Source organism: Trachemys scripta, chromosome 18, assembly GCF_013100865.1.
Source record: "Trachemys scripta elegans isolate TJP31775 chromosome 18, CAS_Tse_1.0, whole genome shotgun sequence".
Taxonomy (NCBI): Eukaryota; Metazoa; Chordata; order Testudines; family Emydidae; genus Trachemys; species Trachemys scripta.
In genome coordinates, this window is record NC_048315.1 from 3822841 (window position 1) to 3839334 (window position 16494).

A 16494-nucleotide genomic window follows, 5' to 3' on the forward strand; every position below is an offset into this window, starting at 1 on the left:
GAGCAGGAGCACAGAAAGTAATTTGATCATTTATGGTAGTAGGTTAGTAAGTGGCATGCCTGTAATCCTCTTCTGCGTTTCTCTGCACCCTGCACCTGCCCAGTTATGTGTGTCTGTCTAAACAAAAACATCCCTTTCACAACACATTGTCTGCTTGAGTGTTGCATCCCTTTCCTCTGACCTTTGTCTATCGTGTGTGTTTAGATTGTAAGCTCTTTAGGACTGTGACCATTTCTCTCGTACAGCATCTAGCACAATGAAACTCCAGTTCTATTTGGGGCCTCTAGTTGCTATTACGATTTAAAAAAAAAGGTGGGGGGTGTTTGCAGGAACTGAGATTCTTTTCTTTTTTTTTTTTAAAGGAATCTAAAGAATTTGGGGCATAGATGTCTGAAATACTAGACATTGTCACTGAGTTTGCTGCAGAGTTCATTCAAATTTTGGGGGGTTCTTGACATTTTTGCTAAATGGAAATTAAAATTAGCTAGTGGCAATTTTTATTTTTATTTAAATTGGAACAAAAAGATGTTTAATTCTGTTGTTGCTGATTGGATGTTCTTGTGTATAAGAGGAGAGGAACCGTTTCTAGTTGTAATGTAAGCCCTCTGCATAGTATCTGACTCAGAATAGTAATCATAAAATGATCTTTCTTTCCCTATTCATCTGTATTAACAATTTCCAGTTACCAAAGACAAGCTTGTCAAAAGAGCATAAATTAAGTTTTGTATGTTTACCAAACTCATTTGATCTGAAGAAACTGAACTTACAACTGAATTTCCAGAAGTAAAGTGAAAGTGTATTACCCATTAAGGGTTTGTCATAAACAAATTAGTTTTCCAACAGTGTGTCTTAATGAAATATAATATAATTAAATGGAATTTTATACTAAGAAGTGACATTTAGATTGTGTGTTATTCAAATAGTTTCTGGTTTCCATCTATTACATTTATGGACTTGATTACTTGAAAGCGGAGGTAAGAGAAACAACCCTTTAAGCAAGTTTTGTGTTTGAGGCTAAAAGCAAATGCAGTTTGTGTATTAGTAATGCCAAGCTAAAGATAGGTGTCTGATGTTGCACAGCCTGGTAGTGCAACTTATTTTTTCATTGACTAATTCTTTCAGGGGGTTGTACTTATAACATATTTTCTGTATTTAAGGATGGTGTCTGTCAGTAGGCGTTAGGACAACAACATGGATGAATGACAGAAAATAGGTGCATGGGACCTTGTAGTACTTCCGATACCTCAGTTTAAAAATACCAGAATTCCACTGTAAGGTGGCAGCTTTCTGCACAACTATAAAGAGGGCCAGAGTTTGGGAGCTTTCTTAGGATTCTTGCTTTACTGAGGTTTGGGGGGGCTTGGGAGATAATGTATTCAGCCCATATGGTGGACGTGAGGGATTGGAGAGCTGCAACCCTCTTATTCAGTCCTATTGGCTGGTGCATGGTGGTCTTTCAGTAGCCTGGAGTGTGCCTAGAGACAAGGCTGTCATGATAGGAATTGCTGTCCGGAGAGTAGAATAGGAAGTTAAAAGGTTGGAGGAAAGAAGAGCCATTTGAGTAGATGCTTCCTGTTCCTAGGTGAAAATGCACATCATTTACTCATTTTATAGCTATACATCAATGGATCTAAAGTTCAACATGTGTTTTCTTCTTTTAGGTATAGAACGGGATGCAGTTAATACTTTTACCAAATATATTTCTCCAGATGCTGCTAAACCAATACCTATTACAGAGGCAATGAGGAATGACATAGTGGGTAAGAACATGCTGTATTTGATACAATTGACTAGACCCATTGCATCTCCCAAAAGCAATAGCATTGGTATGCAACAGAATTGTGTGTTCACTTTTTATGAGTTTATAACATCAGCAGTAAATAGATTGTAAAATATACACCTAATTATTTCAGAAATCTCCAATTATTTATTAGATTTTTCTATGGTGCTTATTTCTGTAGCATTTGAGCACCTCACATATGTTAAGGCAGTGGTTCTCAACCAGGGGTATGTGTACCCTTGGGGGGTATGCAGATGTCTTCCCGGGGGTACATCAACTCATCTAGATATTTGCCTAGTTTTACAACAGGCTACATAAAAAGCCTAGCAAAGTCAGTAAAAACTAAAATTTCATACAGACAATGACTTGTTTATACTGCTCTATAGACTATACACAGAAATGTAAGTACAATATTTATATTCCAATTGATTTATTTTATAATATATGGTAAAAATAAGAGAGTAAGCAATTTTTCAGTAATAGTGTGCTGTGACACTTTCGTATTTTTGTATTGTGTGCTGTGGCACTGATTTTGTAAACAAGCAGTTTATAAGTGAGGTGAAACTTGGGGGTACGCAAGATGAATCAGATTCCTGAAAAGGGAATAGTAGTGTGGAAAGGTTGAGAGCCACTGCATTAAGGGATTTACCTTCTCAAAACTCCTCTCTAGTATGGAAGTTTTATAATCCACATTATGCAGATGGGAAACTGAAGCATAGAGGAGAAATGACCTTACTTAAGTTAATACAGGAATGTTTGGGAGAGTCAGGAATAGAACCCAGGTCTCCTGAGTCCCAGTTCAGTATCGTAACCATGAGAATATTCTTCTAATTTTATAGACATTTGAAGTAACAAACTTTTAAAGAAGTTCTTTGAACAGTCAGAACTGTTCCCAGTTGTCTTGAACTGTTGATTTTTTTCATTAGACTTATCACCAGTGATTTCTTTTAGCTAAATAAACCCAACTCCCCATTAAAGTTGGTCTGGTCTCTTTTACAGCAAAGATTTGTGGGGAGGATGGACAGGTGGATCCTAACTGTTTCGTTACTGCACAGTCAATAGTGTTTAATGCAATGGAACAAGAGTAAGTTGATTCCATGGTTTGGCTTTATCATGTTGTGTGTTCTTTTCTCTTGCGCTCTTTTTCAAAAACAGTTTCATAGATCTAAGAATAAACATATTCATACAGTTGATAAGTGAATAGTAACTGTGCTAAGCACTCTGTGCCACCCATTATACTTGGAACCATCTGTCTTCATGCTCCAAACCCCTTCTACTCCAAATCTGTGATCATGATTGCTTCCCTGAAGTCATTTATAAATGCTACTGCTAGATAATTACAACACTTCCAGTTCATATGAACATACCACACACTATTGTTTCTTATCTATTTTGCCTTTATTTGACTAGATTATTAAGAATCTTGGGGTAGGGACTAGGTTTTATTTGTAAAATGCCATTTTTGCTGTTGGCACTTGATAGCTAATAATATTTAATATTGTTTTGTCCATGTGCAGGCACTTTAGTGAATTTTTGAGAAGTCACCATTTCTGTAAATACCAGATTGAGGTGCTGACCAGTGGGACTGTTTACCTGGCTGATATACTCTTCTGTGAATCAGCACTGTTCTATTTTTCTGAAGTAAGTTTATCCCCCCACTGCACCCCCTCAGTGTAGTGTAATAAAACCATGTATACCATAAAAGCTTTATTTTAGGAGCCCTTTATATAACTTGAAAATATCAGATCTATGTAGTGCTAGGGAAAAATGCATTAAACTATTTTTTCCTGTCTCTGCGTAGAATCACGGCAAACGTTCTAATTTCTGTGTTGTATTTTAGGCTGAGCTTTCACACATCTCTTCTCCTGTTTCCTGTTTCTTAATAGCACTCTTTTTGCTCTGTAGCAAGATATTGTTAAGCACTGGAATAAATTGCCTAGGGAGGTTGTGGAATCTCCATCATTGGAGATTTTTAAGAGCATGTTAGACAAACACCTGTCAGGAATGGTCTAGATAATACTCAGTCCTGCCATGAGTGCATGGGATTGGGCTAGATGACCTCTCGAGGTTCCTTCCAGTCCTATGATTCTGTGATTGTAAGAGTTCATTTACCTACCCCTACAGGGCTGCTAGGAGGTTTAATATCTGTAAAGCTTTTTGAGAATCTTGAAAAGCCCTACTGAAGTACCAGAAATTTTTGTAGCAAAGTGATGGGCACAACAACTTAATCTCTTGCAGAATAAACTGCTAGCAGGTAGACTTGTTTAATCTTGCCTTAGCTTTTAGCTATTTTATAATCTTGCCAAAAGAAGCATTGACAAGAAGTACTGGGCAAGATTCTGACTTGGGTCATGCTGGTATAAATCCAGAGTAACTCCGTTGGCTTCACCATCATGACTTCAGACCAGAACATGGTGAATGTTTTGAATCTGAAACATCTTCACAGTAGCAGTGCTCTCTAGGTTTGGGGAAATGGGCTTGTCAGCAGGGCAAAACTGTTTTAATGGCTTAGCAGTGTTGCAAACTACACTGGCCCATATGTCTTGAAACAGATTAAGAAGCTCAAACACCCACACCATGTATAGTATTGCATTAAAATAAAGTCCACACAATGTGAAAATGATTTTTCTGTGTTCCTGTGTGTTTTCATACAGTACAGGTACGTGTAATTACCCAAGCATCATCTGAGACTGAAATATTGGCCTTTATTGTTAGTGATTTTTTTATTGTATTTGTGAGTGAAGATAGACTGTTAATCCCTGCTTTGTGTAACAATACATCTGAGCATCCAGAAGTCCTATATGGTATCTGCCCAGATAATTCTTGTGTATCAATATGTGATTCAGGTTTTTTGGAGAGGAAAAAAAAAAGTGGTATCTGAAAAGGGACCAGGTCTGCCTATGTTCGCCTTCCACTTCTTAGCTAAAAGCTGTTTTCTCTTCTTTTAAAGAATATATTTCATATTTCTTAATTTCTCTCACAGTACATGGAAAAGGAAGATGCAGTTAATATATTACAGTTCTGGTTGGCAGCAGATAACTTCCAGTCTCAGCTTGCTGCCAAAAAGGGCCAGTATGATGGGCAGGAGGCACAGAATGATGCCATGATTTTATATGATAGGTGAGTTGTTCTAACAATTTGCCTTCACAGCTCCAGTTTGAAAAATCTAGTACTTGCATATGTGGCATTGCACACAGGGATATTCTCTTGTTCAGTAAACATCTTTCATTCTTGGCTTTCTGTGTGCTTGGTGTATGGGACCGAGGGGCACATGCTGAAGAGTGTGTTTATTAAAGGTGACCTCCAATGTAAATGTGTGGAAAATTGACTTTTTAAAATTCCTTGTGTACAAAGAAGTCTAAAAGCTTTGAAAGTCATCTTGCATGCTCTTACATGAGAAATATTGAATCTTGTCTAGCCTATTTATGCTAGAGGACTCTATGGGTGGCTGGAGAACTAATGGCCTTATGTCATCACAAGACCTGGGCAATTGGGAGGGGAAGGATTTGTTTGTCACTGTGTACAACTCTGGATTTTGAGTTAAATAGGTTTTAATTCAAACGTCAGATGTACAATTGAGAGCGAAGCTCACTCTTCAATATTCAGACACCCTTATGCCTTCAACAGAAGGCTGAGAGAGCTTCCCACTTTAGTTCTCTAGTCCTCCTAGGAGTCCTCCAGGAAAAACAGGTAAGAAAACACTTGATATTTTTGGTATGTAGAAGTTACTCTTTTTTTTTTTTTAATTACCACTTTTTTTGAGGGGGGGGAGGGAACAACCTTTGACTTCCCTTTAGCTCTCATAAAAAAACAAGAAAGGGCACCAGTAATGTAACTGCCACCCCAACCCTTGCAGGAGGACTTTAATCATGTTAAAACAATAATGATTTCCTAAACTGCTTCTCAGAAAGCTTGTTCTAAAGCTGAAGTTTGAGTACCCAGGGCCACAAGCTGTGTTGAATTCATTTATTGCTGTTAGGAGCTGGGAACAGTCCCTGACCTATTTCAAACTAACCAGCTCACCACAATTCCCTAAAATCAGTTGTTTAATAGTGCAGAACCTGCTTTAGGTTCTTAGTGCTTGCCGCCTCCTTGCTTTACAACATAGTATTGTGTGTGCAACACTGCCCGTAAGCAATCACGTAATGTACTTTATTCCATTTACTCTTCCCTCATTTGAGGAGATATTTATAAAAAATGTTTATTTCCTCAGTTCAGGGATTTTTTCCTAACCTTTAGATATAAGTTGTACATTCATTTTGAGGCTAGTGGCCACCTAGTGATAAAGTTATTTTGCCCACCTGTGAACATTTTGAAACTTGTCTTATATATAGTTTTCTTCCACTGCCCTGTGCTGCAGGTACTTCTCCCTTCAAGCCACACATCCTCTTGGGTTTGATGACTTTGTGCGATTAGAAATTGAATCCAATATCTGCAGGGAAGGAGGTCCACTCCCTAACTGTTTTACTACTCCATTACGGCAGGCCTGGACCACCATGGAGAAGGTGAGAGAGAGCTTTTTGAAAACATTCTTGGAAACTAGTAGAGAGAAAAGATGATCAATAATAGAATTCCCCCCCCCCCATCTCTAATTTTATCAGTTCTTAGTCGTTCACCCTCTTGCTGCCTAGGTAATGTAGAATTGTTCTCTCTGATATATTTTCCAGTGTTCTTTGTCCAGTCTGTTTTTAAATCTTCCAAGCAAAGACATTTCTGTTAATTTTCTTGTGAAGTGGAGGCTATTGCGCAGTCTAATATCGCTCAAACTTTCTTCTGAGGTCATCTGCTAACCTCAGCTGATTTTTTGTTTCCTTCTGAAACACACTTCCTCCCTCATTACGTCTCTGTTCAGCCCACATCCTTGCAGAAAAAGACTTGTTAAAAATACTGATAGCTGATCATTAGGACTTGCTTTGCAATTCTCTTGAGGGTTCTGTAACTGCCATATAACAATATGCCACTAACTGAAGTATCTGAGTCAAGAAGATAGTGGTTGGTAAAAACTGTAACTGGTAAAAACTCTTGAACAATGTAGTGGACATTTTCAGACTACAAGGATAGGGAGAGACAGATTAGCAGCAAAAAGCACAAGGCAAATGCTTAAACCCTTCAGAAACTGAAATGAGAGTTTAAATATTAACACATAGGCCATGTCTACACTAGAAAATTAATTTTGATTAAGGTAGGGTGTGAATTTAAAGCACAATACCTGTTCCTGAATAACTCCATGTATGGACATTCTTGTTCAGGAATAGCTCCAAGGGTAGATGAGCCCTTAGCTCCCACGTATGGTCAGATACCCCTTCTCCTGTCCTGTGTGTGCCACTGTAATAGTCATTCATTCTGATTGTATCCTCTGCCTTTTTATCAACGAAACCAATTCCTCTGTTTCCTAGGTTTTTTTACCTGGCTTTTTGTCCAGCAACCTTTATTACAAATACTTGAATGATCTCATCCATTCAGTACGAGGAGATGAATTTGCAGGGGGGAATATTGCACTGACTGTTCAAGGACCCAGTAGCTCTCCTGACAATGAGCCTCAAACAACTGGTTCTGATGGCTCTGCCTCCCAGGTAAAAAAAAAAATCTGTTTTACTTCCATCCTAATAGCAGCTGTGGTCATTCCACAGTGACATCACCAAACATGTGAAGAATGACATGTAAAGAAGCTTTGGTTAAGGGTACATTTTCACGTAATTTAAGTCTCACATTTAGCTTTCCTTTTAAATTCTGTATTATAGTAGGAAATCTTTATTCCACCTTATTGTCTGTCTTAAATCAATCAAAAGTAATTGATATAGAAAAATACAACACAATATTTAATATAGCTCCTATTCCTAACCAAAGTTGCACCTCTTACTATAATACTATTCAAATACTGCTGTGAGACATACAGAAAGTACACCTCGACCCCGATATAACGCGACCCGATATAACACGAAATTGGATATAACGCGGTCAAGCAGTGCTCCGGGGGCGGGGCCGGCTGCTGCGCACTCCGGCGGATCAAAGCAAGTTCGATATAACTCAATTTCACCTATAACGCGGTAAGATTTTTTGGCTCCCGAGGACAGCGTTCTATCTGGGTAGAGGTGTACATCATCTTTGGTTTGTTTAAAAATAAGTATTGAAGAAATTAAACTATTAATGTGCAATGAAGACTTCCTATTACAATTTGCATGATTAGACAATGGTTGTCATTAGAAGTGACTGCAGTACTACACAGTGGAATCTGAAATACTGTAGGTCTTACCTTTAAAAAACAAACAAACAGTATCTATGATATTATGTTTTATCTGCAGGAAAATGCTGATTTTTTTGTTTTGTTTTGTTTTTTTTTTTTTTTAGTGTTGACAACTGTGAATAAATTGCTGTATGGTTAAAGTATAAACCAATGCAAGTTATGGATCTTAGGTTTTATTTACAATAGTTTTATGTACAATAGTACAATGGTACTTTACAACAATTTTGTTCTTGTAAATGACAGTCAGACATTTAACCTAGAAGCAGAACATTTCTTTTTCAGGATAAAATAGAGATAGCTATTGGTGTAGAGAGAAATAGCAGTTAATATCTAGCATTTAGGTTTCTATGAAAGCAGAACAGATCCAGCAGATTCTGTTGTGCTTTATTCATCAAGCTAGCCAGATGTCCAGTCAGTTTAACTGGTTAGAAATTGAGAGTCTCTCTTGACTCCTAGAAAAGAACTCTTGTGCCTAACTCTCTTGTAATTAGCTGAGCTACATGGTGGTGGTATCTGAGTTTGTGCTCCTGTTTGTATATGGTGCAGCTGAAGATGACTACATTGTGAATAAAGACTTAAAAGATCTGTTGCTGAGTCAGGCAGAGAGCTTTTTAATGAAACACTAAATAAAACTAGTTTGACTCTTCTTCTGTAAACTATATGGAAGTGAGACTGCAACTGGCTTCCTTTGATGCTCAATTGCTTTCTAACTTCATTGAAAAATGAGAGATTAGATTACATTTACTTTTGTTCAGTGACGGTGAAAGTACAGTCTTGTTTTATCTCAACTCCAGGTTTTTCTGTGCTTCATTAATGGCTTCTCTGGTTCCTCACCCATTTCTCCCCTCTTAGAATGCAGCTTTCTCAAGATTGTGCCCTGTGTGTTGCATTTATAAGTGGGTCCAGCCTGAGAAGTGGCCAACAGAGCAAAGCACATCTGGGAACTTTTCTCTTGGCTAATGGCAAACACATTTTTAACCTGGAATTGTCTATCACAAGTGAAAATTAAATTTTAGTTTTGTTCACATTACATTCAGATATGGAACAGGGGCAGCATATAGCAGTGGGCTCCAAGTTACCAGAGACTTAATTCTCTTCAGATATTGAGCTTGGCATTAGGGTGGAACAGTTCCAGAAATCCTGCAACAGCACATTTCCTATCAGCCTAACGAAAGTAATAGCAATGACATCAACTGCAAGCAGATACTGACATGGTTTCAACACCCTGTCTGATAAATAAGGGGGTTGGGGCATTAAGTCACCAGCATAACCTGCCAGGTCTGGAAAAGCTGTGCCGCTGAATGGACTAAGTAGAACAAACTGCTAGGAATTTTGCAATATAAATGGCAGAATATGTTAAAAAATAGAACACTGCGTTTAATGGTGCCTCTAGTTATGCAACTGAAAGGAGAGAGTATTCTTTTTTGTGTGCTTCCACTTTAAATATAACAGGGTCTCCCTACATGCCTCATTAGCCTGCTATGAGGCAGCTGCCATTAATGTTTCCATTTAAATACAGCATGTTAGTGAGTTATTTTATATGTTCACTCACTCTCACTCACATGTTTCTTTGTTTTCCTTAAGATGAAATAAGCAACTAGCCTAGGAAATGCATGATTTGTTCTGTGTATGGGAAAACATACTACATTTCATAGGAACCATATATTTCCATTGAGGATTAACCACACATGTACCAAGTAGATGGCTGGAATTAGGGGGATTTTTTAATAGCTGCAGCTTTTGAGAGAGCTCCATTTTAAATTCAGAAACGAATATATGCATGTCCACACAAATCCACTCAGTCACCACTCTTTAAATAGACATATTCTGACTTGTGTATTATATGTTTGCTTTTTTTATGCTCTGTTCATGTAACTGTACTTTATCACTGTCTAAAAACAATGTCACTTATTCTGAAATTCATATTTTGTGGGGTGGAGGCTGTAGAATATTTTTGGGCCTACTTAGAAACTTTGAGCTATTTTATAGTGTGCAAGAAAGCTAAAATATCATTTGCCCTGGTGTGCTAAGTGACTATTAGTTCTCTGCATTTGGCACTAATATTTAGAATTTCTGTTGTAGTCCAGTGTCAAAAAGGCTAATGTTAAAATCCTGAAAAATTTTGATGAAGCAATAATTGTAGATGCTGCAAGTCTGGATCCAGAATCTCTATATCAACGAACTTATGCAGGGTAAGGTTTATTCAGTGTCTATCATTCTTTCATGTCTGTGCTTCACCTTTGTTTCATTCTTGTTGTGTCTCTTTGTATTAACAGTGCAGATAGTTGCAAGCTGTAGCACTCTTGTTTCGTTCCAGTAGATGATTATAGTTGTAGTGCATTAGTTAGCTGAAAAGTATTCTACCTCTTCAGTTAACTCTATCAGCCAGTGTCTGCCTGCCTCCCTTTTGAATTAAGCAAGCTGTAATTCACAGTGGAATTCGGTCTGCTTCAGACTCCTAGTCTCTCAGCCATGGGAGCGCTACTGAATTGGGAGTTGGAACAATAGTGGTCAACCATGACCCAGTTCAGGGGGAGGGGAATATATGAGTGTCAGTCCCAAGGCCTGAAATGCCAGTACTGGCATAGACGCTGGGCTTGAGACTCCTGAATTAGAGGCCCTGAGTTTTTCCTTTCAAGTAAATCTCATCAAACAGTAATTCTGTGAGGAGCCTCTCAACACCTTCAGCAGGTTAGAATATTGAATCTCTCCAGCTTGCAAAGCTGAAGAAATCATTCCACCTTCCCCTGCCTCTCCCCAAGGGCAGGTTCAGTCTTGATATCTTACAGGATAGTTTCACTCTGTGAGTTTTTTCTATTTTATTACTTGAAAGTAATGGTTATTTAAATAGTATGATGCACATAGACATGTCTTCATGTTTGTGCCTCTCTGACCAAAAAAAATCACCAGTTGATAGTTTGAACACTAATAATAAAAGCCCTTACTTTAAAAATTATTTTAAACTGCTCTGTGTTGGTTCCAAGATGTTTCCCCTGGTCCATTTCCAGAAATAAATTTAGTATTTCCTGATCTCTCACTGACAGGTGTTGGATTAGAAGGAAGCAAGCCCAGAAAATCTCAATAGCCCAGTGTGTACCCTTGATTGTCTTCCTCCCTCTCACCAAATAGAGAAGAAACTGTTGCTGTCCATAAACCCAATGGATTGTGCTTTTCTTCTGCCTCTTAAGTAATTTCCTATTGTGATAGTCATCAGAGTCCTGGAAGCTTTTGTTTTTCTGCCTTTTTTTTTCCATATCTCTCAAACAGAGATGCTTTTTCCATGGCTTATATAATAAGAACATGTGGATTCCTTAAAATAAGGGGTCAAGTGTAAGGAAGTTGTTCTTTGCAGATATAACAAAAAATGATAGCACTTTTTAAATTGGACTTGCCCCTTTTTTGCTACTTTATGATGTATAAGGAGGTCATGAAAGAAGGTGTCCTGGAACCTTAGTTTTTTTCTGCTCCTTCCATGTCTCTCTCTCTCTCTCTCTTTCTCCCCTTCCCCTTTAGAAATATCAGGAATGTCAACTCTGGTATTCCCTGGTGTTGCCTGAGAACTATCTGGTTGTAGGTGATCTCAGGGAATTCATGTCATTAGATCTTGTGTTAACTGAAGGGACAGAAATGTCAAATATTTTACGAAGGTTTCTTTTTTCCAAAATGTTAACTGGCCATGGAAATTATGTAGGTGTCAGGAGAAAGTTTAAAACATCTGACTAAAAATCCCTTCCAGTCTCAACTGCTTAACTTTCACTGTCCTGGTTCCTTTTTGTGTTGTCAGTGTCTTACAGGCTAGACAGGATCTAAATTTCTAATGTAAAGAAGTAAATACTTTTGGGGCATGGGACAACTTAATCATAAAAAGCACAAGCCCCCTTTCTTTCATTTTCAGGTCACCTTTAACTTAAATCAGTTGTTCCCTAATAATTCATTTTGATGGCAGCGATTGGGGCACTTACTGACACAGACTTTAATGTGGTACAATCTAATCATTTTGAGGTTTGTACCTCTATTGAGTTTTTAGAAATGCATTCCGTAAAATAAACTTGGGATTTAGATGAAAGAGGGGAAAATATCAGGATGGTAAAATGCTAGCCCTGACTTTTGGGCCCAAGCACTTCTCAGCCATTGTAGAGAGCCTTTGCTCTGTTTCTACTGGACAGTTTTTCACATTGCACCTCAGTTAACCTGCATAGCTTTGTCTACTGCCTCTTGCTGCAGGAAGATGACATTTGGAAGAGTCAGTGACCTGGGACAGTTTATCAGAGAATCTGAACCAGAACCTGATGTAAAGAAATCAAAAGGTTTGCTTTCTCCTTCCTTCTTTGCGTCTGTAAATGTTTAGTAGCAGCTGCCCTCTTCCTTGCCTGCAACAGCCAACATGAGCAGGATTCTGCTGTCTCCAGAGCCATTCCATATATTTTTGTCAAGCAGAGGGAGGTGCTTGAGGGACCGTGCACATTCAGCCCATGCTCGTTCCCCAGCCAGGCCCTGCTTTTCTGCTCCAGTGGGACTCAGCAGCAGGAGGAGTGTTGTGGGCAATTTCTGGGATTTGAACTGTTGGCAGAGCATGGCAGAGAGTGGGAAGCGGCTAAGAGCTGAGCTGATAAAACCTCCTATGCATTTGAACTTAAAAGGGCTTCACTGGCTCAGCTCTCCCCAGCATTAGCAGCAGAGTCTCCTAGTCCCTGGCCTGGATAGGCCGATGAGACTATTTGGCTGAGTTTACTAATATTTGCCTTGAATGCTTTTTCCTTTTTTTCCTCAACAATAAGGGTCCATGTTTTCACAAGCTATGAAGAAATGGGTGCAAGGAAACACAGACGAGGTATGCCCTCTTTTCAAGCAACATTTTTGGAGTGTAAAAATCTGGATTTACCATTCCAATTACAGATGAAGAATATTCTCAGTCCTGACCACTTTCTTTGTCTGACATTCCTCCAGCAGTCTAGCTCATTAACTGTCCTGTGCCAAAATGTTCAGAAAACATAAATGACCTCCATGCAGTTGAGAGAACAGTTGGATTTTTGGCATTGCCAGCTGGTTGGCTTACTAATGTAATTGGTAACTACAGGTTTGTGGTCAGGGATTTTCTATGGTCTCTGAGGGAAACAAACTGCAAAAGAAAGGGGTTGGGATTTCCAGTTAACCAAGCAGCATTCATTCATTTTTCAAGTGATGGTCCCCAGGTATATTTTGTGCGCACCACCCACCTGAGTCTGGAATTTTTTTTTTTACAAGCGGTTTCTGTTGGCCTGAACATAAGCCGTAGCCCTTTTCATGTTCCGCATAAAGGGTGGTGCAGGCCAGTGCCTCTCCAGTTCTTTCTGACTGCTATGTGGTCTGAGTCAGAATCTTCAGTGGCCTCAGCTCCTTTCTGCTATGTCATTGCTGTAAATATATTGCATGTTGTTAGTTTTTAGCAGTGTTTAATATTTATAGTGTAGTCTAGCATAGTACAGTTATATAATGTTTTTCCCCTGCCTCCCACCGTGGGAAAATTTCCCCTCAGGAAATCTGGGATTATGGTCAGGGTCCCGGTGCTCAAAAACTGTTCTGCTCTTGCTCCTTTTTTGTGAGCAGTGAACATCAGTGCTCTCTCTATTGCCTGTGTGAGGCTCACATCTCTGCCAAGTGCAGCGTTTGCAACTCAGAGCCTGGTATTCGGATGGGCATTGGAAGTAAAGTGCTCATGTTCCAAAAGGGTCCATCCTTAACTACAGCAAAAAGGACTCTACAAGGAGCTATTACTCAACAAAATGGAAGCATTTCTCCTTTTGGGCTCAGCAAAATCACTTGTCCCCAGAATCAGCCGAGATCCCTGCTATCCTTGAATATCTGCTTACCCTTAAGTCTTTGGTCTCGTGCTCAGTTCTCTTTGAGTGCATTTAGCAGCAATCCGTGCTTTCCATCTTCCGGTGAATAACCATACAATCTTCACTCATCTTGTCACAACTAGATTTCTGAAGGGACTTCTCAGATCCTTTCCACTGCTGGTGAAGCTCACACCACATGGGTTTTATTAATTAATTAATTAATTTTTATTCTGTCATCTCACTAAACCTCCCGTTTATTCTGTCGTCTCACTAAACCTCCCGGTGAGCCTGTAGCTGCATGCTCAATGGCCCATCTGCCTATGAAGGTGGCCTTTCTGACAGCTAAAACATCAGCCAAAAGATTCTCTGAGCTGGTGACACTCGTGGAAGACCCACCATATGCTACCTTTTATAAAGAAGAGGTCTTGTTACAGCCCCACCCCAGGGTCATCCCTAAAGTAGTTTCTGATTTTCATGTGAGTCAGGTAATCAGTTTACCAGTATTTTTTCCTAAATCACATGCCTTGGATGAAGAAAGGTGGCTGCATTCTCTAGCCATCTAAGGGGGTTTGGCCTTTTATCTACAAAAAACAATGGACATTAGACCTAACTGTTTGTTTCCATAGCAGAGAGATCAAGGGGTCAAACTGTATTGGTGCAGAGACTTTCAAAATGGATCTCTGGTTGTATTACCCTTTACCAACTAGCTCACATTCCCCCTCTGGAAGGGGTGAGGGCTCCTTGCCCCAGAGGGCAAGCAGCCTCTGCGGCAGCTCTGAGACATATACCCTGATAGAGATATGTAGGGCATCTACTTGGATATCTCTGCATACCTTCACAAGACATTATGCTCTGGTTGAGTCTTCCACTATGGATACAACTGTGGGGACTGCAGTATTACAGTCAGCTATCTCTACTGTGTCCTCACTCCCATCTCCTGTCTGACTACTGCTTGTTAATCTTGCATGTGTGGAATATGCATAGGGTCCATCTCCTGAGGAGGAAATGGAGGTTACTTACCTGTAACTGGAGGTTCTTCAAGATGTGTGGTCCCAATCTGTATTCCACTACCCACTTTCCATCCCCTCTGTTGCCGATTGTTTGGACTGTGAGAATAGGAACTGGAGATGTGCCGTCCCACACCACCCTTTATGCTATTGGTTCAGAGCACAAGGAGCCCGGCACACATGCAGGGCAATGGACACTGCTTGTAAAAAAACAAAAAAACACATTTTAAAAAAAAAAATCCAGACTCAGTCACATGGGGCACGTGCGTACACAGGTATGGAATACAGAGAGGAACCACACATCTCAAAGTCTCCAGCTACAGATAGTAACATCCATTTTTGCACAGGTGGTGATAATTGTTCTATAGTGATGCTGTAAAATGACCACTGCATCTAGGTTGAAGACTAGATTCCCCTCTTCAGGACTGATCAGCTCCCCATAAAGTAAATCTAAGACTCTGCCTGTCACTGAGATGGGTAGATTTAGCCCTGTTTAGAAATACTCCTATTTTACAAGGTTTAAAATGTGACTGTAGTAAAAGCACTTTTGGACCTGTGACTTTAAGAATTTACGCTCAGAAACCAGTTTCCTTTGTTTTAGGCCCAAGAAGAGATGGCTTGGAGGATAGCGAAGATGATAGTCAATGATGTTATGCAGCAGGCACAAAATGACCAGCCTTTGGAAAAAGTTACCAAGGTAAATACAGGAGCCTCAACCATCTTATTCTTTTCCAGTCTGACTTGGGAAGAATGGCACTTTAGCACACTTTTCCTAGTGAGTTTGATAACTAGAGTGTGTTACGCTGTGCAAGATTTCTTGAGAGTTCTCATTAACATGAAATCAGCTTTTCAGACTATATGACTGGCTTGCTTGTGGAAGAGTTTCATGGCTGAGACACGATAATAGGTGCTTTATAGATACCTTTGATAGAAAGCATCTGTCCATAATTGCACAATTGTACAAGTCCTCTCGTGTTCATTGTTGTTCCTTTGGGATCTTTGTAAACAATCTTAATTAAAGAGATTGTCTTGTTACGATGGGTGATCAATACTGGAATGCCTTAGTTAAGTTCCCACTTGCTATTTCAAATTGAGTGCCAAAATACTTGCCTAATGTACCAATAAAACATTTAAAAGCTTGAAAGCTGTTGCTTATTGGTCACACCAACTTTATCACTGTGCTACATTTATGGTATGAAGAAATAGGGAAGCTCGATAGATTTGGCTTTGATTTAGCATTATGTTTAAGTGTTTCAAAATTTTTTTAATAGTATTTCTGGTTTTCTGCAGTCACACAGGATTCCAGGTTACGAAACAACCTCTAATGCAACAGTTTTATTATGAAACAATATAGTTGATTGCTGTATTCCTCTTCACTAATCTCTTGGTATTGGTAGTCAAAATTTCTGAAGGCCAAGGTTAACCTATGAAATCTACCTGCATCTCTGTACCATCATCACCAAGGAGTTAAATGTCTACTCAAAACATAGGTTTATACCTCTAGTTTGTGGAGGCAGTGATATGAGTGACTTATACAACAAGTCCCTCTACTTAAGTTTGTCTGTAAACAATTAATCTAATTCCCCTCTGAGTAGATCAAAAGGTCACATGGAATACACTCACATTTTAAAAACAAGAGCCTTT

General features: G+C 39.2%; 1 protein-coding gene across 2 annotated transcripts in view; it reads left to right on the forward strand.

The window, feature by feature from the left end:
- Positions 1-16494, forward strand: part of AKAP10 (A-kinase anchoring protein 10) — a 35347-nt gene that overhangs the window by 17141 nt on the left and 1712 nt on the right. For both annotated transcript variants that reach the window (XM_034752494.1, XM_034752495.1), the window contains 10 exons: positions 1662-1760; positions 2780-2864; positions 3298-3421; positions 4764-4900; positions 6141-6285; positions 7177-7353; positions 10107-10216; positions 12249-12331; positions 12803-12855; positions 15452-15547. In XM_034752494.1, coding sequence (XP_034608385.1) covers positions 1662-1760; positions 2780-2864; positions 3298-3421; positions 4764-4900; positions 6141-6285; positions 7177-7353; positions 10107-10216; positions 12249-12331; positions 12803-12855; positions 15452-15547 — 1109 coding nt within the window. The remainder of the gene's footprint in view (positions 1-1661; positions 1761-2779; positions 2865-3297; positions 3422-4763; positions 4901-6140; positions 6286-7176; positions 7354-10106; positions 10217-12248; positions 12332-12802; positions 12856-15451; positions 15548-16494) is intronic.